Consider the following 24,166-nt stretch of genomic DNA (forward strand, 5'->3'; position numbering starts at 1 on the left):
AGCTATCTAGTGTGCAAAGATCTTGTACGGTGCATCTTCTCTCTCTCTCTCTCTCTCTCTCTCTCTCTCTCTCTCTCTCTCTCTCTCTCTCTCTCTCTCTCTCTCTCTCTCTGCCTTCGCGGCTCACCTCTCAATACTTGATCCCTCGACAATGATATAGAAGAAGAAGGACAAGCTCAAGGGAACACAACACAATAAGTAGATTTACTTAATGCGCTAATACAAAGATAAGACTTGCCTTAGAATTGTGGACACATATACGAGCTAGAAAGGTGGAGGGTTCCTCTTGAGAGAAAAGGTGGCCCTAAAGTTTCAAGTATGTTGACAAACATCGCTTGTATAGCATGGTACTGTTCACTGTCAGGCTCATTTTTTTTGCAATTTGGAGGTAACCACAAAATTCAAAGGCATTCGTATAAGAGACATTCCCTCCCTTCCCCTTTGAATTTTGAGAAACATACATAGTGGTCAAGATTTGATGTTCAATAAGGTAATGACCAGCAGTAGGGAAAGTGTAATTAGTAGCTCAATTAACTATTTTCACACTAGTGGATGGTTAGTGTTTGGATCTTTTGTGCCACGTAGTGTATAATGAGTCATGTTGTTGAAATGCAATGTTCATTGAGTGATGTGGAGAGGAGAAAGCGCTTGGATCATTAGTCCTTTGACTCTACTGATCATCTGGAGTACTCCTTGTCTAACCTGGAATATGCCATGTTGAGACAAAAGAAAATAATCTTGTCTGTACAAGCACGTTATGTGAAATTTGGACTCACGAAGGGGCCCTTTAAGGAGTTTGAATTTACCTCTCTCTACCAAAAAGGGCGCGTGGATAAAATTTTTCAAAAAAACACAAAAGTTGACGGAGGTTTGACAGTTATAATGTCCTCTTCTAAAATATGAGGAATCTCGCTTTATCTAGTGACATATAGCACGCCATGCGCTTTATCTAGTGACATATAGCACGCCATGAGATTCCTCATATTTTAGAAGAGGACATTATAACTGTCAAACCTCCGTCAACTTTTGTGTTTGTTTGAAAAATTTTATCCACGCGCCCTTTTTGGTAGAGAGAGGTAAAGTCAAACTCCTTAAACGGCCCCTTTGTGAGTCTAAATTTCACCTAATGATTGTTCTTCTCTTTGCTTGCCTATCCTTTTTTCGGTTGGCCTAGGTAGGATCCATCCTTGAGGGGACGCAAAATGTTCCAAGAGCCTAACCTTGTTTAATTTATTGTTACACTTATTTTTTAGCATTAGATATTGATTTTGTGATATTTAACTAATTTTCAAATTGTTGAATACTAATATATTTCTAAGTTTTTAGTTTCTATAGGAGCTCTAGGAAGATAGGACCGTGCTTTGCTTCTTAGTGGGTCCTTCTTAAGTGCTCGACATGCCCGGTGAACCTTAGGCCTAGCAAGCTTTGTCCAAGTTTTTAAGTGACCTTGTCATTTTTGAATTGTATTTATTCATTAATGATGCTTATGTGATTACACATGTCATTGAATAAAATCAAGCATGTTACATTTATATAAATCTTATATGGAGAAGGTACAAGACTTGGAGCAAATAAGAAATAAACACATATCTAGTAGTGAAGATTTCCAAATAATAGATCCACAAGGCTGGTGGGATGAGGGCAAGTTCTAGACACAACCGGAAGAAGCAATGAGATATGAAGATAGAAAGCAAGAGCTAAGGAGGTAGTCAGCTTGCTTCTATGTCCTCCTCTTGTTTCTCAGCTATTTTCTTGAATATTATGTGGCCTCATTCCACTTGTGTTGCAACTAGCTCATCTTCTTGTTGATGATGAACTACTTGCTCACTATAATTATGAGCACCAATCTCCTCTTGCTTTATCTCTCTTGCTCTATATGAGCCTCCTTAGGGATTTCTTTTGGCTTTTTGTAAGTATCTTGGACTTGTGGAGAGGAGGGACATCTCGCCAAATGCTTCATTTCCGCTTTTAACTTGGCTATTCAATTAGTTGTGATGCATAATGCATTCTCATAATTGATCGATAGTGAAGTATAGTGGGTGGCCTACTACTACGTGCATACCCTATAAGAGGTGTATTTTCATCTGTACTTGGGTCTTTTGTAGGTCTATGGCCTTCTTCTCAGATGCTCCCTCATCACATTATTTATAGACATAGAAATCACGCAGAAAGAATCAATGCATATGTGCAACATGGAGAGAGAGAGAGAGAGAGAGAGAGAGAGAGAGAGAGAGAGAAATTCAAACACCATAGGAACAATCCCAAGAGACCACAAAGATCTATTGGAAAAGAAGAGAATGTTGTAAATGAAACAGGCAATCCTGCACCGCAAAAATCCAGCCCTTCGAGGCTCACTGGTTGTGTTATGTTGGGTGTATATGGGGGGGTGGCTCCCACGGTTGCCCCTCTAGGGTGTAATGTACAGCATTTTACAGTTGTAAACTCATGATATGTGAATAGTTTCTCCCTATTACCTTCCCCGTGCTGATGTTTATAAAATAAATTTTTTTTTAAAAATCTAGCCCTATCCCGCCCCGCAGTAATCCAAGTTCCAAGAGACCTATCCGACGAGTCTTAAATTCAAGAGTCAGGACCTGTTATTCGCGCGCGCGCGAGAGAGAGAGAGAGAGAGAGAGAGAGAGAGAGAGAGAGAGAGAGAACTAAACGCCTTGAGCGAGAGGGAGAGATGCATGCACGCCAAGTGGAGCAAACTTGCTAAGGACGAAATCAAGCAGCAGTTAGGACGCGGAGAGAGAGAGAGCTGTTTGAGCTCGATATGAGAGGTAGCAAAAAGCTCAGACGCAAAGAGATATCGAGCAGAGAGAGAGAGAGAGAGAGAGAGAGAGAGAGAGAGAGAGAGAGAGAGCATTATGGAGGACCCACGAGAGGATGTGAAGAAGGTAATAGGGCAGCTTGTTTGCAGGCCCACCTTGCAACAACAAGCGGAGGCGCTACGCACCTACTTCACCCCTGATGCGCACTTCTACCACTTCTACATCAACATTGCTGGCAGGAGGGACCTTACTGCCATCTATCAAATGGCGGAGCTTCTCTTCAATTATCAGGCTGTCAAGTTTCATGACATTGTCTATGACGAGTCGGCCAATGCAGTTGCCGTCAACATGACCGTCTACATCCTCCCTTGGCAAGCATTCTACACAGAGCATAAACTTGTGTTCTTCGTCCTCCTTGAGTTGGAGGATCACATTAGAGAGGTAAGTTTATGCAAATCTCTCTCGGTTTGCCTTATCAATCCAGTCCAAAATTGGTTTTTCCTTGCATTTGATATTCCAATCATACCATTTGACTGTTTTCATATGAATCTTTGTTGTGCATTCAAGGTTTGGTATAGAGAAGAAGGGAAGTTTTAACGTTGTAGGAACAATCCCAAAGAGTCCTCAAATATGTGTCTAATGAGCTTTGAACTTAAAACCTATTGTTCAAAAGGGAACTGGGATAACCAATCTACTACTCAAGGCTTCTTATTCTAGAGGAGGGAATTTGGATAACCAATTTAACACGCTTATCAATAATAAAAGGATGTGCCCGTGTGTTCCTCTCCACGCTTTGCGACTCCGATCTCCATAACTATTGAACTTGCTTGTGGTGTTGATTATGAATGACTTTCCAAAGTTGCATCACATTATTTTAGCATGATGAAATAATACTTCCTAGTTCTAAGGATGCATTCTAAATGGCTTCTCCATAGTGCCCATAGGGTCTTTTAACAGCATTGTATGTCATTCTATTGTTTCCTTTTATGGGCTGACATGTAATAATAGCTATAACAAGGGAACTATTGTACCTTTTCATCCACTTCTTCCATATTGGCATCGAAATTGAAACCCATTAATGCTCTGTTTTGTGTAGGATGGCAAAAAAGCTAAGCTAATCAAGGTACAGCGTGACTATTTTGAGCGCTCTCCAACATTTACTCTATTGCCATTTATCGGTTGGGCATACAATTCAGTGTGGCTACGTGTGCTATTAGGCCACACCATTGTGATCTTTGTGAGGTCGCTTAGGTTTGTAGCTCGTGTATTTTATCCCAATCATATGTAAGAAAACCTCCCCCCAACCATGTATTCATTAAAGCTATGTTTGTCTCTCTTATTAAGTTTGAAACAAAGTGAAGTCGTTACAGCTATATCTTCTTAATCAAAAGTCACAGTTTCTAGCCTTGCAGTAAAAAAATCAAATCAATGCAAACTTCTTAAAAATTACTGATCACTTTTGAATCACATTAAGCTATGTAAGCTCCATTTGATTGGTGTTAAATGTGTGTAAACAGGGGGGGACTAAAACCCTTTTATTGTATGTAAAAAATGTGTAGAAAATGGAGCTCAATAACCCTTCTTCTTGATCTAACATACTATGTTTACACATTTATGAGTAAAGCTGCATACCCACCTTTCGTTCAATATATATTAATATAGGAAAAATTACCAAACTATCTTTGAAATTTTAAAAGTTCAAAATATATCCTTGTATCGTTTTTGGATGGGGTATCCCAAGTTTTGTGTGTAGTCACTATCTTTATTTGAGGGAGAACCATATGTACAAATAGGAAATAAATCCCCTCTTTCGAGAAGATTATCAATTTCATGACTTATAATAATTTATTATAAGATGCGAGTTGCATCTTATCATGTATTGAAGTCTTTAGCTAACTCTAGAGCATTGTGAATAAAAGATTGCCAGCTCTTAAACGTTTGAGTCTAATGAGAAAACTTTCTATAGACATTGTCTAAGACTTATGGGAAAAAATTCTAAACCATCCTCTACATACTCCATTCAATTTCGTATGATTAAAGAAAAATATTTTTATTAACTTGGAAGATACTACGATCTTTATTACTCCTTATACTACAATGCACGATCAAACAAAATCTAAACTTGAATTGCTTCAAAGTAATTATCAAACTATAAAATTGCATTTCCTTGAAAAGCAATTGGTTGAATTGCATAAGTTAGTTTTTGAGTCCTCTCAATGACTAACTAGCTTGCAAAAGCAAATTCAAAATCTAATTGAAACCCTTTCCTCTTCTTTGTATACTGACTCAATTCTTTCTTCCTTGTCTTATACAAAAATACCATACTTCTCAAATGACAGGGAAGCCACAAAACAGCTTGCCCTTCTTTGAGCTTGAGGCGGAGAGAGATTTGAATACAATTGCTCGATGTCAACAAATTTTTGACAACACAAGAAAATTTTCATCCAAAGTCCTGGAAGGTTTATGAATCAAATCAATTGATTACAAACAGAAAGAAAACTTAGATGAATCCTTCAACTCTCGAATTTTTTTGTAGATTAATACCTCGATTTTTGGAGAGCGCTTGAGCGGCTTGGATGAGATCCTTGCACATCTTTAGCCTCTCTTTTTGATACCCTGGGTGAGGGTACATTAGCCACCTATCCTCTTGGGTTTGGTTAGGCTTTAACCTAGCATCATAAGCTTTTAAGATCGTGTCCAAGGGTTCAAAGATCTTGTCCACCAAGATAGATCCATCCTCTTGATGGTATATTGCCTTTTTCCTTAAGGTCTCTTTCCATCCTCAACTATTCCTCTATTTGTAGTAATTTGGTTTCCATACCCGTTTTTTCTTTTGCTCGTTTGGCTTTTATCTTGTCTCGTTTTGCCTCCCAGGGTTTCCTGGGGGTTGTGACAGACAAATTTTCTATCTCTGTTTGGTTGGTTAAGATGTTCCTTGCAGCCTCATGTGCTTGGGCTCTCGTTACCGCGCTTATCGGAATGGTTGGTTTTGTTTTTTATCCACTTGAGCTTGGCACGATTTCTATTTTGTTCATGGTTGCTTTCCCTTTGTTATCAGGGTTTTTTGGACAATGTGGAATGAGATGGTCCTTTGTGTCGACAAATCCTTGCCCAATGATCACCGTCGCATTCATAGCATGGTCCTACAAGTGGTGGAGAAGCTTGTGGAGACCCCATTGGTTGTCCTGTTCTAGGAGGATATCCCCTAGGTTTGTAGTTTTGGTTTTCCATGAACATAAGCATATTTTTATCAAGACCAAGTAATGGTTTTTTGTTGGTTGTGCTATGTATGAGGGCTCTAGCATCTCTTAAGGAACCATCCATGGAATTTGTCCCTCCGAAGCATATGCATTCCCGTCAAACCCCCTCTCATAGGTATTGTCTAAATCTTCTCGGTATGAAACTACCTGGACCATACTCTGATCAGAAGGTGCTTCTATAGGTTGAGAAATCCTTACCATGGCCCTGTTTTCCTGGGGTAAAGGAGGTTGATGCCCCAACAAAGGTTGAGGTTTTTCTTGCCCTTGGATTGCATTATTTGGCCCTTCTTGGTATCTTCGAGGGGGTGGAAACTGTTGCCCTCCATGTGGTCCGTATTGTCTCTCTCTAACATAGTTTCTATTATAGAAACATGCGTGGGTTTCATGATTTTTCCATTTTTGTTCAGTAGCACACCACTTCAGCACACGGTATATTTACTCTTAGCCTCTGTTGAAGATTGCACCACTCAGTTGGATGATCTCCTCCACAAGTGTCACATTTTTGGGTGGGCGGTTGTCGAGTGTTTGGGTTCGTCCTATTTCCTTGATTCATCCTTCTGATCACTTCTTCGAACATTTGATCAATGTCCGGCACAGTTGGGTTTTGCCCGCTCAGTTTCATTGTGGACTCACTAGTGGTTGAATAGGTGCTACTCATCCCTTGGTCTGTGTCTTCTATCACCTCTCCATATGCCTTGCAATTGTCTACCAGATACAATGCCTCTTTTGCAACTTGCTCAAAAGTAACACCTGTCTTTAAGGACAAGTCTTTTTTGAGAGTGTCATTTCGTAACCCTTCTATGAAAAGGACTATCAGTATCTCATTCTGAGGTAGTTCTCTCATAGGACATCTTTCTATGTATTGATTGAAACGAAGTGAGGCTTCCTTCATCTTTTCCTTCTCCTTTTGTTTAAATGCATAGATCTGGGAGACAATATTATGCTTAATTCCTCTCTTTGAGAATTCCTTAGTGAATTCTTAGAGAAGTTGCTCAATACTTGAGAATTCCAAGTTATTTAAAGGTTGAAAGCAGGTAATATCAGTTCCTTCTAAAGTCAACCCAAAACCTTCATATTGAGTATGGAAATCAGTTACCTATTCCGGTCTCAACACTTGTTTGAAGATCGAAACATGGGCATACGGATTTCCCGATCCACTTTACTTTTGGGGTACACATTTTGCCACTTGAGATGGTCGCATGCGTCTGGACTCCGTAACCATCCTCTAGTCCTCCTGGTGTGGTCTCTCTAGGTCCAACCCCGTTGATCCCACAGGCCCTGTGCTCAAAAATCGTTCATGTCCAAATGAATCTTCCACTCTGGTTCTCACTGGACTCACATGCGCAGTTTCTGGTCGCATGTGAGTAGTCGTGGTTTTCACTTCTTCTAGATTTACATAGTATTGGTGGAGTGGTCCCACAAAATATATATATCATTCTAACTCCTTACAATCCATAGGAAAGTATTTTCAGCCATATTTGTCCATTATAATCACGTGAATACTTCTTCCATATGTGTAAGTAAAAACGTATATTTTTTTTGCGGTCAGTCAATTCCTTGATGCGGGGCTCATCACATTTATTAACAGAGTGTTTGTCCTCCATTATTAAATTTATATAACCCCACATAAGTGTTGTCTATATTAAGCCGTTATGTCTCATTGGTGCGTCTGAGTACCGCGTTTTGCTTATCCATTTCGGGTGGTTCATTTTCTAGCTCTTCATCTACCTTGTCCTTGGTGTCAATCATCCCCCATTTGTCCACAATAAAGGGGTTGTGAACCACTAAGTACATTATTTTCTCTCTGTTAAAGTATCTGACTTCGTCATAATCCACATTTACAAGGTCCTTGAACTCGCTTGGCTTATTCTCCAATTTAACACAATAGCGGTCCATTCCATCCTTATAGATTTTGTCCTTAAGCACATTTTCAAATTGAAACTTTAAATACAATAATTTCACGTGAGATGTAGGTTGAAAAGGACCCTCCCCCATGGAAGCCATTTTCTTAGGGTTCAACTTGTCCTCAATCATTAGATTGTATGATCTTTTTGACGAGGTTTCAAAAAAGCTTTTCTCTACAATGGGTTCTAAAGGATGCAGTGGTCTTTGATTCACGCTACCTTTAATTGAATGATTGCTCACTTGGTCTATGATGTTGAGATTCCTATTCTGGTACAATCTTCTTGATCGCAAATTTGTGAAGAATTGGTATTGCAAAATCCAAACCGGGTTACCTCATTAGCTAGCCTGAATTCCCCATTTTGATCTTACTTGTTGGGTAGTATTTTCTAGTACTTGCAATCTGTCAAAAAATGCTTGATAGCTGTGAGTTTACAGCCATTCTTGTTAGTTCTAGCTTTCAAGCGACAAAATTTAACGAGGTTTTTCAATAGTACACAATTTTACTCACAACATCAACAATTCAGGTCCAATTTTACTTTTGAAAAAGCCACCAGGTTCCTGTGGACTACCTCTCTATGTGGTCAATTTTTGCTTTTATTATGACTCACGAGGAACATGGATCGCAAACTATGTTGGAAAGCCAAATTGACTTTTCTTAGTACCATCAGATTCAGCATGATTAGTAGGTTCTATGGCATCAAAATTTTTGGAAATGGACCTCTGGATTGAAAATTAGGTCAATTCTGACACTTTGCCAAAGTTCTTTGTAGTTTTGGGCTTTTGTTCTGGTTTTTTATATCCAAATTCAATTTTGCAAAGGCCACTAGACTCCCTATGACGTCCTCTAGCTATGGTGCAAATTTTGTATCAAATTGTATCAGAGGAACATGGATCGCAATCCATGTACCTCAGTGCCAGAATGTATTGAAACTTGACACACACAGCTAGTCCTTGGTCTACTGATGTTGGCTATATGGTTTTTGAGTTAGGTCAACCAAAAACATCTTTAGGGTCTATTTCAATGGTTTCCCCCTTGATCTATTTTATACCCTTTTGGCCTACCTTTTGACCTTTTTTTATAAGAGTTCTTTGGGAGAAAGTACTTCAAATGTTGTCATTTTTCTACCTGCCAATTATCAACTCAAAATTCAAAAAAGGTACATGGATCGTGATCCATGTTTTGCAAGATTTTGGCATGACTTTTGGTGAGTTTGTGACAGAGGGTATGGTGATGCTCTTTCCCAAATATTTTTGGATTTGTCCCATTTTTTCCAAATCAAAAGCAAGATTTTGTGTCTGCTTGCGGTTTTTTGCAAACAACTCCTATTTTGGTATTTTTATCAGGTTTTTTCACTTTTTTGTTGTGGCTCCTTTTGAAAAATTTGTTTCCTTAGTTCTCAGGAGTGCACTGGTCCAATTTCCCTTACAAATGTCCACCAGGTACATGGATCGCGATCCATGTTGGGCAGCATCTGGTCATGATTTTTGTCCTGTTGGTTCTATGATTCTAGTTGATCCCAATTCTCACCCCTTTTTGAATTTGGACAAATAAAAGTTTAGTTTTGTCAAATTTTCTCAATTTTCAAGGTTTTGCTCTGCTTAACCCAATTTCTTGATTTAGATGATCTTTTAGCACTCCATTTCTAGCCAAACTCAAGGTTCTAATGCCTAAGAGTCTATTCTAAGCAAAGGAAACAATTTTTGCTCACTTTGCCTGAAAAGTACATGGATCACGATCCATGTTGGATAGGAAAGCTGAAAAAATTCTGCACAATCTGTCTTTAGCAAGATTGTATATCCCCTTTTTGCAAGTTTTGTTGGATTTGGTTCAGCTTTGAGGCTCTGACCATCAATTTTATAACTTTTCGGAGTTATGGTCTTCGGTACCAAAATAAGGTTTTGGACAGTTTTTATCCTGATCCTTTTGGCCCAAATTGATGGTGAAAATTTCTACTTAACCTACTCCTATAAATTGAAATAAATGCACAAAAATAAATGAATTTAATAGTACAAAAATGACAACGGAGTGTGTGGTGAAATAGTCCTTTCCAAGCATGGAAAAATCAGAGAACAAAATACTCTCTTGTACTTCACTCACAGCTTTCTTTGCTCATAAGGAGTAGCACTGGCTAGTCTTGGAGTCCGGTCTCTACTAAGCACTAAACCTACATCTAGATGCTTTATTGTCTATGTGTAAGCGTAATGGGTGTCGAAAGATTTGGAAGGGATTTTTCGTACAACTGAGTCACTCATCACCTAAGGATCGAGTTTCTCGGCAACGACGCCAATGTTAGCGGGTCGCCGCGACGGACATGTGCAGCATAGGCTTTTGTACTAAAATAATGTCAATATGCAAGGAAGAAACTCGGGATGGGGCACGGAGACTTAATGAGAGTGTCAATATCACCAAATTAAACTTAGAGGGCTATTTATACTACGACAAAAGCAAATCAACCACTTTCTAGTCAGAAAATAAGTCTATGTCCAATCTCACCGCTCTATGTCATCACGCCTTTTTGGCATCCAAACGAATTCAAAATAATGCAACGAAACTTAAGGAGAGGTATTACAACACCTAAGGGTACAATCCTACCAAGTTCTACAGTCATCTGGGAAGGTACATAAATAACGATCCATCACAAAAAATGTGCAGAAAATTGAAACAGAACTACACAGAAAGGTCCCCCTTAAGCGTAGAAACACTTATCCAAGGTCAAAACATAAAAAAATAACCATTTAAGACCTCAAATCAATGCATTTAACTCACAAACAATACGTCGCGAACCACAACAGAATCGAGAATGATTACACTTAGATTGTAGAGCAAGAGACAAGAAACACAATGTGCTATTTGGAATTAAATTCTAATTACTAGACAAGGAGGAAAGCGGAGTATAAATTATAGCAGCAAGACGCTCTCACAGTCGACGTCCAATACTTTTTCAAACTAATGATAATGTGTTTTTCAAAACTAAGGGTTTTGACATAAGAGCTAAGGGGACTTTCCCATGGGCATTTGGCCACCTACAAGGGGTGTAGACTCAGAGAGGTTAAGAGGGCATGACAAAATATATTACAATTGGGAATCCATATTAGTAGAATTACACCGCTTCTTTCAAGAAAATGAGCGAGTACAACACGGTTTGGTGTACATCCTCCTTTTACATGTCAGTCCGTTGCGTCCATCAAACAATAGGCCATTTCCAGTATAAAAGTTATGATTGCTATTGCTATCAGTATCATCTCTGTCAATATCTGGGTGAACTTTGAAGGTTGATAGATATTCTTCCTTGCTAGAAAACTATATAGCTCTTCTATATACACTCCGTCTGTCTCTTTATATAAGTGGTATCCTGGATGGTGATGTGTTGCATGATGAAAGCCACCAATAGTGTAAGTAAAATCTACTACACAAAGATATTTGAGCATGATCTACAACCATTCCAACATGAGAGAGAGAGAGAGAGAGAGAGAGAGAGAGAGAGAGAGAGAGAGAGAGAGAGAGAGAGAGAGAGAGAGAGAGAATACATGTGAGAGACATGGAGTGGCAGAGTTCCACCCTAGCTGCATAGACACCAAAGACAGGTGCACCTTTTGGTATTTGTTATTATTGATTTTCCAAAACACAACTCTTGATGTTCTGACTTGCTTCGAGACTTTGTGTCCACATGCACTCGAGAAGTGGCCCTTTGGGCACTTATACACTTATAAGGGATGCCAAAAGCAAAGCCCCATAAATCTTCAATTCTAAAAGCATTAAGATCCAAAAGCATCTGCATCTAAACGTTAGCATGGAAATTGCCAAAAATTTGCGAGCATATTTTGTGGAAACTTGTACGGGTCGCCACATCAACATGCCGTCAAAAATTTCAAAAAATACGTACCACGTTGTAGTTAGTGTATATTGTGGGCTTTTTCTTGCCTAGAACTTTTGTAGAGCTTCTTTAACCTTTGAGTAGGCAATATCCAACTCATGTAAGAATTTGTCGAGGATCGGTGGGACTTTACAAGTTCCCTCAATGATCTCAAAGGGTGCCTTTCCAATTGAGGACTGAGTAGTGTTATTGTAGGAAAATTCCAATTATTCTCCCACAAGTTCTTATGATCTAAGACATAGGTCTTGAGAAGGTCAACTATTGTGGAGTTTGCATTTTTTGATTTGTCATCAGTTTGCGGGTGGAAAGATGATGAGAACTTCAATCTCGTGTTGATGTTGTCAATGAGAGCTATCCAAAAGAGACTTATCTATTATGGATCTAGGTCACTAACTATAGAGTGGGGCATCCCATGCAGTTGAAAGATACTTTGTAAGAACAAAGTTTCCATCTGATTTGCTTTGATGGGCTTCATCACGGGAATGAAATGCGCTTGTTTTCTAAGCAGTCAATGATGGTCCAAATTCCATTACATCCTAATGATATAGTTGGCAAATCAAAGATGAAGTCCATTGCAATGCTTCCCCAAGGTTGAGTAGGTATGAAAAGCACATGTAACGAATTGAAGGCTTTGTGATGGTTGTACTTCAGGATGACCTCGGATTGAAGAAGATAAGCACAAGCTTAGGCTTGTTGCTAGCATTTTTAATTTTCAGCCCTTTCCCTCATCGAATCAATCCTCCTCTTATAATGCTAGCCCACCTACAGCTATCAAGCTGATGACACTCATTGAGCCTCTCTCTTGGCCATTCTCTTGTTGCATCGAGTGCTCCCATTGCTGCCCATCATTAGATGTGTTTTTAGCCCTCATTCTTGCTACAAATCTATTGCATTTTGCATGCTAGATCTATGTTTTTGCATCCAAGATTCATCTCTTCATTCCTCTCACATCGAGAGTGAAAATAATACCTAGATGTAGCCCTTGGTGTCCATCAAAACCCCACATTGAGATGGATCCAAAGATGCATCAAATCAGCCCCAAAGGTGCTTCAGTTAGAAGAGTTGTTATGGTGACATTCCCCATGGAGTTAGTAGAGGATGCATTTGAGGTATTGCATTGTGTACATTCCATTTATGCAATTAAAAGAAAATACCACATCAATAATGGTGTGGGGTGCCCTTGAGAGGGTTGATTAAGACCCCATCGGGTGTCATTCTCCTCTTCTCGCTCTCTCTCTCTCTCTCTCTCTCTCTCTCTCTCTCTCTCTCTCTCTCTCTCTCTCTCTCTCTCTCTCTCTCTCTCTCTCTCTCTCTCTCTCTCTCTCTCTCTCTCTCTCAGGAACCATCATTCAAGGAAGGAAAGAAGTAAAGATTTGTGGAAGTGTAAAGTCTAGAACTTGCATGAAAGAGAATAAGGTCATCTTGATCTTTAAAATTTTCCAGAGATTTACATGGTTCATTAGATGTGTCAATGATAGGAACACCTATCAAATCAGAGATCAATCCAACTAAGATTAGGGTTCTTATTTTATGTGCTATCTATCATATGGGAGTGATCTTTCATTTTTAGGGCTTTTTGGAGAGTTCCAATAAACATGACCATGAAGGCTGCATTTGTAGCATCTTCCTTCTGATTGGTATTGTGCCATCTCTTCAAAAGTCAAATGTCGAGTAGAAGTGGTGGAGATTGTACTAGTTTGCGATCATATTTTTTGGGACTATTCGGACACTAGCCTCGTTTGCAGCCCTTGGAAAAATCAGCAACCATCGAGTCACTCTCCTAGCCATTCTATCATGGCATCAAGTGCTTCCATTGTTGTACATCATTTTCTCCATCATCATTTGCATTCTCAGTTTTTGTTCTCATGACAGATTTGCTACATTTTCCATGCTAGATCTACATTTTTGTAGCGATATTTTAGCCCTTCATTCCTCTCACATCAAAATCACAAATACGCCCCAAATCTACCCCTTGGTGGCCATCAGTGACCCCACATTGAGGCGGATCCAAAGGTGCATCAAATCAGCCCCGGAAAGAGTTACCGTGGCAACATTCCCCATTGAGTCAGTAGAGTCTACATTGAGGTATTCCATTTGTGTACATTCCATTTACACAATCAGAAGCAAGTACCACATCAGCAACAATGTGGGGGGCTATGTGGATGTATTGTATTCCTTTATTTCCAATGATGATGAGAAAAAGTGAAAGAAGCAAAAAAAAAGTAAGAAAAGTAGATCCAAGAAAAAGGCTAGAAAGCAATTTAGTATATTATGTTCATCTTCTACTTTCTCTCCAATCTTAATTCAAATCAAATGGCCGACTTAAACCTAAAATTTTCAAACATGTTATATTGATGGCTCACACTTTAGGTCGAGTGGAGCTACTATTGGCCCCGAGGGGCATGCTATGAGTTGTCCACATTCGAAGGGAGCAGATAATAGAGTACATCATAGAGTACCAGTAGCTCGTTGACGAGGAGTTGTAGGCTATTATATGTGAGCTACAAGAGACATTGATATTTGTATGCTCAGATCTCAAAACCCTCATGCAAGACGAGCGCTTAGGTTGAATCTCTTAGGTTTGGATCAAGCTATAGAATTTTAGCTAGAGATACTTAGCTGCCAGCACAAACTACTCAACCACCATTTGGATGGTGACCTCACATAGCAAGATTAAGCTACATGGTATAAGTTCAATATCTAATTATCAAAATATATTTGCCCATAAACATTTATCTAATTACCTTTTTGTTAATTCATGGACTTAGTGTCTCTTCTCAACATATTTGATGACATACCTCTACGACCTTGAGACCCAAACATCCTCTCTGTTAAGGTCCCACATGTCTACCACACCCTCACTAGGACCTGGTATTGAACACTAGGGACCATTTTGGAGACATGGATCGGCTCCTATGGCATCACATGAGACATTGACATGGGCAGGCCCATCGAAGGTGGATGCCTATTTTGCCAACGCATAGGATAGGTGTTGGAGCTTTATATGCATCGACTACACATAATTTGGCCATATATATCTATGTGTTAGAAATGTTTTCTAAATATTGACTTATTATATTCTTTGTTCTGTAATGTGGAGATTAGTTAGACCTCAAAAAAGGGTTTGTGATTGCCCAATTACAGTGAGAGTTTGGATTGGGATGGGACAAAAAATAAGTACTAAAGGAAATGACAAACCTTTCATAACATTGACGGAACAATGCATGGTTAGAAAACACACATGTCACTTTCATATGTGGCTTACTGTTCTGAGAGTTGATACTTGTCAATATTTAACACTACATGGATGGTAGGTATAAGTTAAAAAGGTTTCAAGTAGGACATGGATAACAGCAGATAGGTTTATTGACACCTGTAATACATATTCAAGGCTAATAAATATGTTGTCTTGTTTATATGGATGCAGGTGAGGACTCTATCTTTACTGAGGATCTTTTTGGTTTAGTTGTTGTCCATTATTGTCGAACCTGGCCTCTTTCACTTCATAATAAGTTGTTCTTGACTATATTATATAACAAAAACTAGAATGATACCTCATTCTCACTATGATGTGCAAAGATGAATCAAAGAATGAGTTGTCTTTGTGCTAATCATTGTCCTTTGTCTAAAGGCAACTCTCTTTTGAGCTATTATGTTTTGTTGCATATAAGTATAAGTCTAAAAATAGAAACACACACATCCTAAACACAAGATTATCCATGGCTTAATGTTCTCAAAATGGATACTTGATGATATTTAACACTACATGGATAATAGATATAAGACTTGGAACACAGTATTATGCTTGATTTCCCTTTTAGATAATTCCTCAGTGAATTCATGCAAGAGTTTCTCTATATTTGGGTTGGAACCACATCAAGGTTGTTCCTTCCTTTGTCATCCCAAATCCTTCATATTGAGTGTATATATCCACAACGTATTCAGCTCTCAAAACTTGTTCAAAGAGTGAGACATGAGCATATGGATCTCTGGATCCATCGTACATTTTTGGAAACACACTTAGCTACCTGAGATGGTCGCATTTGTTGTGTCTCTGCGACCATTCTCACTACTTCTGGCTCTCTTGCTAGTATATCTCTAGTCTCGTAACCCCTACTGAGAACACTAGCTGGAGTTCTTTCTATGGCTCTCTCCTCAAGCTGCACATCTCTCACTACTGTCAAGGTAATTGGATCCCTCGTCGTATATACTGTACTAGGAGTTCCACTACCCATATGGGTAGTCATTGCTGGAACCCTCAAATCCAAGGATCCCATTGGTTTAAGCACTAAAATTTTTTGTTGGCTCATTAAATCAGCAATCCTCAATATCTTTGGACTCATCTTTTTGTGTTCATTAGGAAGAGAATGGGGTCTAAGAGGGCCTCTTTATTTGGTAGTTTAAGGAATTCAAACCTTTAGTATTAAAAAAGTAATCAAAGCACAGTTTTTGAATTCAAACAGGAAAAACAACTAGTTTATTTGAATTCAAAGTTTCCCCCCAAAATGTAATTTAAAATCTAGCAAGTAAAACCATATCATGTAGCATATATATGGAAAGAGCTCAATGCGTAGATTGTAAATCTATGATCTCCGCTCAAATCGGAGATCACATGTGGGAGTTATGGAAGGCCAAAAATCATAAAATTTTCCACCTCCTTTTTTGGGGGGGAAAGTGTATCCTTTGACCACTCTTACACATCTCTTACACACCCACCATTCTTGCACACATGGCGTATACCTATTTGTCAAAATGTTAATCACCTCCATAAGCTCATGGCAAATAAAGAGGCCCTCCTACACCCCATCCTCTTCCTAATGTTAGCCTAATATCCGGTACAATAGATCTAATCATACTATCCTACTAGCATATATTGCATTGAAGCTGATCAATTACAATGCATGGAAAATAACTTGAATAAGATTTGTTGAGATAAAGAGGTGAAGGTCATTGAAGTCTACTTCTTCATTGGTACCACAAGAACTAATGCAACTATCATAGCTCATGGTAGAGAAGTCTCTCAGACCTAATGGATCCATGATCAAATCCCTCGAAAGAATTAGACCACCGTGTGTACCTCTCAAATTTTGGGGATCACGAGGTTTATTCACCCTATAGACAATCTCCTAGTATTTTATAGAATCAATGTAAAGGGATCATTGGACAAGTCAATTGTGGATATGAAATTGGCTCTAGGGGGAAACTCATGTAAGAACTGTACATATGAATAAAAGTCAATTAATTGATCTCTCTTATTTGCAATGGTATTTGAAATTTTGTCTTGAGAAAGCTGAAAAACTAGTTAAGTATATAAGGCTAAGTTAGTATGTGCTATATAGGATGCTCTATATACATCTCTTCAAGAGAAGAAATTACTTCTAAAGCAAGTTTGACACCCTCTTTCAAAGGGAAAGGAACTCAAATTTCAAGTCAGAGATTTTGAAGCTACCAAATAGGTAATAGATTGGGGTTTTGCAAGAGTGATTATTTCTTGATGTATTTGAGATTCAGTAGATCTACCCAATTAGAAACCCTAGTGCAGGAGACCAAGTAAGAAATATTTCAACAAAAGAGTGTGAATTAGGGACCAAATTCTCCCTTAGAACCGATCATTGAAGGAAATTTGTCTGACACATCATCAGAGAGATCTTATACCTACATGGCTAAGAGATTCAACAAGGTGAGTTTCAAGAAGGGACCAAACATAGGAACTGGACCATCCTGAAGGAGTAAGAGCGGAAGTGCAACGCGAGAGAGAGTGCGAGAAGAAGAGCACGACGATATGGTGAACTCGCTCTACTCTAATGTGTAGAGCATAGTGACTTCTTATTAGGTTTTTACAAAAGAATATGTGTACATACCTGGCGGCCCGCCCACTTACCTGGGCGATCACATTGGGCTTTATACCCCAACAACCTCCCACTTAAAGTCCAATGTGGTACTTTAAGTGTGAGAGAAGCTACTATACAAGCTAATATACAAGAGATGTAGAGAAGTGATGTACTACCCTACACCTAACTGCTTGCGAAAATGCGCAAAGCTCTCTGAGGGAAGTCCTTTTGTAAGTAGATCAGCAGGATTTTCTATGGTGTGAACTTTGACAAGATGAAGTTGCTTATCCTCGAGCATTTCCCTGATGAAATGATACTTCACATCCACATGCTTTGTCTTTGAGTGATAAACTGGATAGCGAGCCAATTGTATAGCACTTTGACTATCACAATATAACACAGGCATCTCTTCTTTGATTCCCAAATCTGTTACTAGTCGATTAAGACAAATTGATTCTTTGTAGGCCGCTGATGCTGCAACATATTCAGCCTCTGTAGTAGACTGATTAACACAATCTTGTAATCTAGAACGCCATGATACTGCTCCACCAGCCAATGTAAAGACATACCCTGACGTAGACCTTCGGTTGTCTAAGTCACCTGCATAATCTGAGACTATAAAACCCTTTACACTTAGCTCCTGACTCCCATAGCATATACGCATACTCATTGTAGCTTTCAGGTATCTCAATATTCCTTTCACTGCCTCCCAATGTTTCTTGCCTGGGTTTGACATGTATCGACTTACTACTCCCACTGCAAATGCAATGTCTGGGCGAGTAGCAATCATTGCCTACATCAAACTACCCACTGCAGACGCATATGTAATCTTATCCATTTCAGCCTGTTCTTCCTCAGACACAAGACAATCTTGTTTGCTAAGTTTCACATATGGTGGCAATGGAACACTCAGTGCCTTTCCCTTCTCCATATTGAAACGTTGCAAAACCTTGTCAATATACTCTGTTTGAGATAACCAAATCAACTTCTTTGATCTGTCTCTCTCAATGTGCATACCAAGTATATGACTTGCCTCACCCATGTCTTTCATGTCAAACGATTTTGCCATCTTTGACTTCAAAGCTGAAATTTCTTCCAAGTGCTTGCCAGCAATCAACATGTCATCCACATACAAAATAAGGATTAGCCAACTACCATCCTTAGCCTTCTTTGTATATAGACAGTGATCGAACTCACTACGTTTGTAGCCTTGAGAAAGCATAAACTTGTGGAATTTATGGTACCATGCCCTCGGTGATTGTTTTAAGCCATAAAGACTCTTTAACAACTGGCATACCTGATCTTCCTTGCCTTTCTCAACAAACCCTTCTGGCTGCTGAATGTAAATTTCCACATCTAAATCACCATGCAAGAACGCTGTCTTGACATCCATTTGGTGCAACACCAAATCTAATATGTCAACCAATGCAAGAAAGCATCTCAATGTAGTCATCTTGACCACCGGAGAGAAGACTTCATCAAAGTCAATGCCTTGTTCTTGCTTAAAGCCCTTGGAAACAAGCCTTGCTTTGTACTTTGGCTGACTATCATGAGCGGTGATCTTATACCTGTAAACCCATTTACAAGGTAGAGCCTTTTTGCCCTGTGGTAATTTAACTAGCTTCCATGTCTTGTTTTTATGCAGAGCTGTCATCTCTGACTGCATGGCCAATTGCCAATTCCTGGAGTCCTTCATTTGCACTGCTTCCTTGTAACATGAAGGCTCATTGCAATCAATCAACATGACATAGTTCATAGATAAAACAAACCTATCAGGAGGTCGCGTGACACGTCCAGATCTACGCACAATAGGTGGCTCAGGCTCAGCCACAACGTGTGGTTCCACTCTATCCTGTCCTTGCTCCTCTTGAGCCCTGACATTATGTCTTGCACGTGCAGGTCCATCTTCTTGGAAGACAACTCTTCTAATCTCCTCAACCCTCTCTGGTTTAGAATGATATTTGGATTCATTAAAGTGAACATCATTGCTGCGGACAACCTTTCTGGATTCGGGATCCCAAAGTCTATACCCCATCTCACTAGAATTACCATAGCCTAGAAAGATGCACTTTCTACTCTTTGGCTCAAGTTTGTTCCTAAATTCCTTTGGAACGTGAGTATATGCCTCACAGCCAAAGACTCTGAGATGCTTGTATGAGGGCATTTTGCCTGACCATACCATCTCTGGCACTGAATCCTTCTGCAAAACCTTGCTAGGAGATCTATGTACAAGATGAACAGCTGCTGATACAGCTTCAGCCCAAAACCCATTTGGCAGCTGTGCATTAGACAACATACTTTTGACCTTCTCTTGTATGGTCCTATTCATCCTCTCAGCAACACCATTTTGAGGAGGATTGTAAGGAGCAGTAAGTTCATGTTTTATACCTTTTGACTCACAAAAGTCCTGAAAGGCCTTTGAAACATACTCTCCACCATTGTCAGTGCGTAAGCATTTAAGCTTCTTGCCACTCTGATTCTCCACAAGTGTTACAAACGTTTTGAAAACACTAAACGCTTCATCCTTGTGCTTGAGAAAGTAAACCCATACTTTCCTCGAGTAATCATCTATAAATGTCATAAAGAAAGAAGCTCCCCCTAGAGATAGGTTAGGTATAGGTCCACACAAATCACTATGAACAAGTGCCAACTGTGTATCTCTTCTATTGCTTCTATGCTTATGTGGCTGCTGTGTTTGCTTACCATACAGACAATTTTCACAGAATTCAAAATCATTAAATGAAAAGCCAGGCAAATAACCAGAACGAGACAAGATTTCCATTCCCTTCTTGGACATATGTCCTAACCGGCTATGCCACAAAGAAATGTTCGGCTGCTCGGTTACATTGATTACATTTCTAGAGACATTTGATACATAAATCATGTAAATTCCTCCAGACTTTACTCCATGTGCTACTATCATAGAACCCTTGGATATCTTCCACATGTTCTGTCCAAAAGTGGTGACGTAGCTAGCATCATCAAGTAAACCTGTGTTGATCAAGCTCTTTGTAATTGCGGGAACATGTCTCACATTCTTCAGCGTGAAAGAGAGACATTCTGAAACTTCAATTGAACATCTCCAACACCTAAGATCTCACATGTCTTCCTCCAGACTTTACTCCATGTGCTACTATCATAGAACCCTTGGATATCTTCCACATGTTCTGTCCAAAAGTGGTGACGTAGCCAGCATCATCAAGTAAACCTGTGTTGATCAAGCTCTTTGTAATTGCGGGAACATGTCTCACATTCTTCACCGTGAAAGAGAGACATTCTGAAACTTCAATTGAACATCTCCAACACCTAAGATCTCACATGTCTGCCCATTGCCTAGCCGAACATGATCTTTAGTGGTCACATAAGAAGTAAACCACTCCTTGTTTGGAGACACATGAAGTGATGCCCCTGAGTCTATAATCCAGTCACTCAGTGCATTTCCATCATATACTGTAAGAAGAGCTGAGTCCATTGTATTCTTCAAGAAGTAGATGTCTCCTAACACTAGACTGTCATCCTCTGCAACAGTGTTTGTCACATTTATTTCTTGAATCTTCACTGAGGACTTGTTCTTCTCACCATGGTCTTCAGCTTTCTCTTTGCCTTTTTCTGCTTTCCATTCTCTGCTGTCTCTTTTCATGTGACCCTTCTTGCTACAATGGTAGCATTCTATGTCACTCTTGCCTTTAGCACTGCGGGACTTGCTACGAGACTGATTCCTCTTTCCACCTTTGTACTTTTCTTTGGTCCTTCCCCTGACAACTAAGGTTGTTCCTTTGCCTTTGTCCATTGTCTTTCTATTGGTTTCTTCAGTAAGCAGACTTCCTTCTACACCTGCTATGTTCAAACCATCTGGAGGTGCAGAATTACTCAAAGCTGTGCGAAAAGTGTCCCAACTTTCCGGTAATGTGATCAACAGAAACATAGCTCTAACAGGTTCATCAAACTTGACACCGTGAGCTGACAACTGACTATAGATTGTGTTGAATTCATTCAGATGATTGGACATAGGTGTCCCTTCTTTCATCTTCAAGTCAACAAGCTTCTTAAGCCAGTATACCTGTGAAGCTGCACTCTGCTTCTCATAAAGATCACTCAGCTTTAACCATGCTTGATAAGCCGACATCTCGTCTGCTACATTGAAGTAAACGCTTTCTACCAAAGTCAGCATAATGGTAGAAAGTGCCAATTCATCCATTTCGCTCCATTCATCTTCGTCCATATCTTCTGGTTTTATCCCCTTGAGCTTTATAGGTTTTATCTGCTTTTTTTGTACCAACACATTCCAAATCTGCTGCTTCCACAATGGGAAATTGGTTCCATCCAGCTTCTTGATATTGTAAAGAGCAGTGTCCTGTGATGCAGCCATAGCTACGCTTCACAGTAGTTTACTTTCCCTGGGAAAAATTCGGCAGAGTTTCCCCTGTAAATTGACCTCTGAACCAATATCAACCTGTCAAATGAACCAAGAAAGCTTCAGATTCTGTAGAAATTTTGGCAGAGTCTCCTTTGTAAAATGGCTCTGGTGTACTAAAAACAGACCAAAAAACAGCTCAAAAAACCATTATCTCTCTAACACTGCAAGCTGTGGGTAAACCTGTCCTGCACCTGTACTGTCTCTGACTGTCCTGCCCCTGTCCTGTAAGCATAGAGTGCAACAATGCCTCAACGGCAGTAAAGCAAAGATGCAATCCCAACTGTCTAACTCACAGTCAATACATCCTAGCTGCCTATCTAAGGGTGCTCGAGGGATCGCTCCAAGACCTGTATCACCAAAAGGATCTCAACATTCGAGAATCCCCCAACTCAATAAAACCTCACTCAACCCTCAACAAAGGCTGCAGTAAATCTGACAGTACATAGACTTCCCACAAATTCATACATCCACAAATTTCCCATTGTATGCTGTAACTGCTGCGGCGGTTGTTTGCTGCGTGACTCACAGCCAGCAAACCCTCAACAGACATACATCATCTCTGACAATACATCCCATGTGGAAGCACCTGCAATGTCAGGATGAAATCTGGCAGCAAACACAAGCTACTTGATGAACTAGTGGATGTCGCCTACAGTCTGTGTGTAGATGCGCCCGTGTCGTATGTGACACGCCTCCAAGAACTGTGAGCCGTCCCTCGATGTGTAGACAGCCACAAATCAACACTTCGGGAGTGTCGATATCCTCAGCACCTGCAGTCGTAGGCCGAAAATCCCAAATTTGCAGAGTCGGATCTTCACCCGCTGAGACCACGTAGTCGAAAATGGCCTGCGTAGACCTTTGTCGAAGTCGAACGGTGGCCGAGATGACCTCAGAATGAATTTCTGACAACACCTAGCCCTTTGGGCTATCCCACGAGATTTGGGGCCGTGTCTTTGCCTGTCGAATTTCACTCCAATCTGAGTTGGTGACTCTAGCCTCCTGCAGTGCTGCCCCGAGCCTCGATCTGAGCTTTGATACCAGTTGAAGGAGTACGAGCGGAAGTGCGACGCGAGAGAGAGTGCGAGAAGAAGAGCACGACGATATGGTGAACTCGCTCTACTGTAATGTGTAGAGCATAGTGAGTTCTTATTAGGTTTTTACAAAAGAATATGTGTACATACCTGGCGGCCCGCCCACTTACCTGGGCAACCACATTGGGCTTTATACCCCAACACATCCCATCCAACATCAAAGGTGCAATTACTACACTTGAAGTTTCAATTCAAAGATGATCAAAATGCAAATATTTACAAAGACGGTATGGATTGCTACTGTGTGAAACTAGAGGAGAGGCATAGTGAGTTCAAAGACCTAGTTCTTGTTGACTTATAGTTGTGATGAATACTTTGACGATGAGGGAACAATGTATTTAGTTACGAAAAATACCTATGTTGTGGACGGGTTCACAAAAGTAGCTCGCTTGGCTAGCATTTTGCTTGAGCTCTTTGTCCATTGAGTGAGCTTTTTTCTATGTATTCTTCAAAAGAGATCTCTTTGACCAACATCCGAGGTGTCCACATGTTCAACCAACTTGACACTAAACTTACCTACCCAACACTCTGAAAACGTGCAACCCATGGTCTTCGTTCGCCAAGGGAACCACTCCTCGCTCGTCTCTGAAAGGAATGCACATTGTCTCAAAAATTCGCTACGTATTTCCATCACCGGATAGACAGGATTCAAACCCACTTGCCAAGATTGGCTCTCCCTATAGTTCGACGCATCCGCACTCAACTCCCTCTAAAACACACTACATTTGTCCCTCCTGGAGCTAGGATGACCCAAACGGAGCCCCATCATTGGTGTGTATTGCTCACACCATGTGTATACGGGATCCAAATCCACTTGCCAAGATTGTCTCTCCCTGTAGGCCAACGCAACCTCACTTAACTCTCTCTGAAACAAACTCCGTTTGTACCTCTTTGACCAACATCTCAAGGTTCTAGGCATCCCAACCTTGACACTAAACACGTCTCCTCAACACTCTTGAAACATGCAATCCATTGGCTGTGGAAATCACTCCTTGAGAGCCATGCGTATTTTC

General features: G+C 40.0%; 1 protein-coding gene across 1 annotated transcript; it reads left to right on the forward strand.

Moving 5' to 3' along the window:
- Window positions 1-2,718: 2,718 nt before the first annotated feature.
- On the forward strand, window positions 2,719-4,147 carry LOC147430830 (uncharacterized). Its single transcript, XM_086494457.1, has 2 exons — window positions 2,719-3,215; window positions 3,871-4,147. The coding sequence occupies exons 1-2, from the start codon at window positions 2,871-2,873 to the stop codon at window positions 4,060-4,062; spliced, it is 537 nt and encodes a 178-aa protein (XP_086350583.1). The 5' UTR covers window positions 2,719-2,870; the 3' UTR covers window positions 4,063-4,147.
- The last annotated feature ends 20,019 nt before the right edge of the window (window positions 4,148-24,166 follow it).

This window comes from Adiantum capillus-veneris, chromosome 21 (genome assembly GCF_014529385.1).
Source record: "Adiantum capillus-veneris isolate H3 chromosome 21, ASM1452938v2, whole genome shotgun sequence".
Lineage (NCBI taxonomy): Eukaryota > Viridiplantae > Streptophyta > Polypodiopsida > Polypodiales > Pteridaceae > Adiantum > Adiantum capillus-veneris.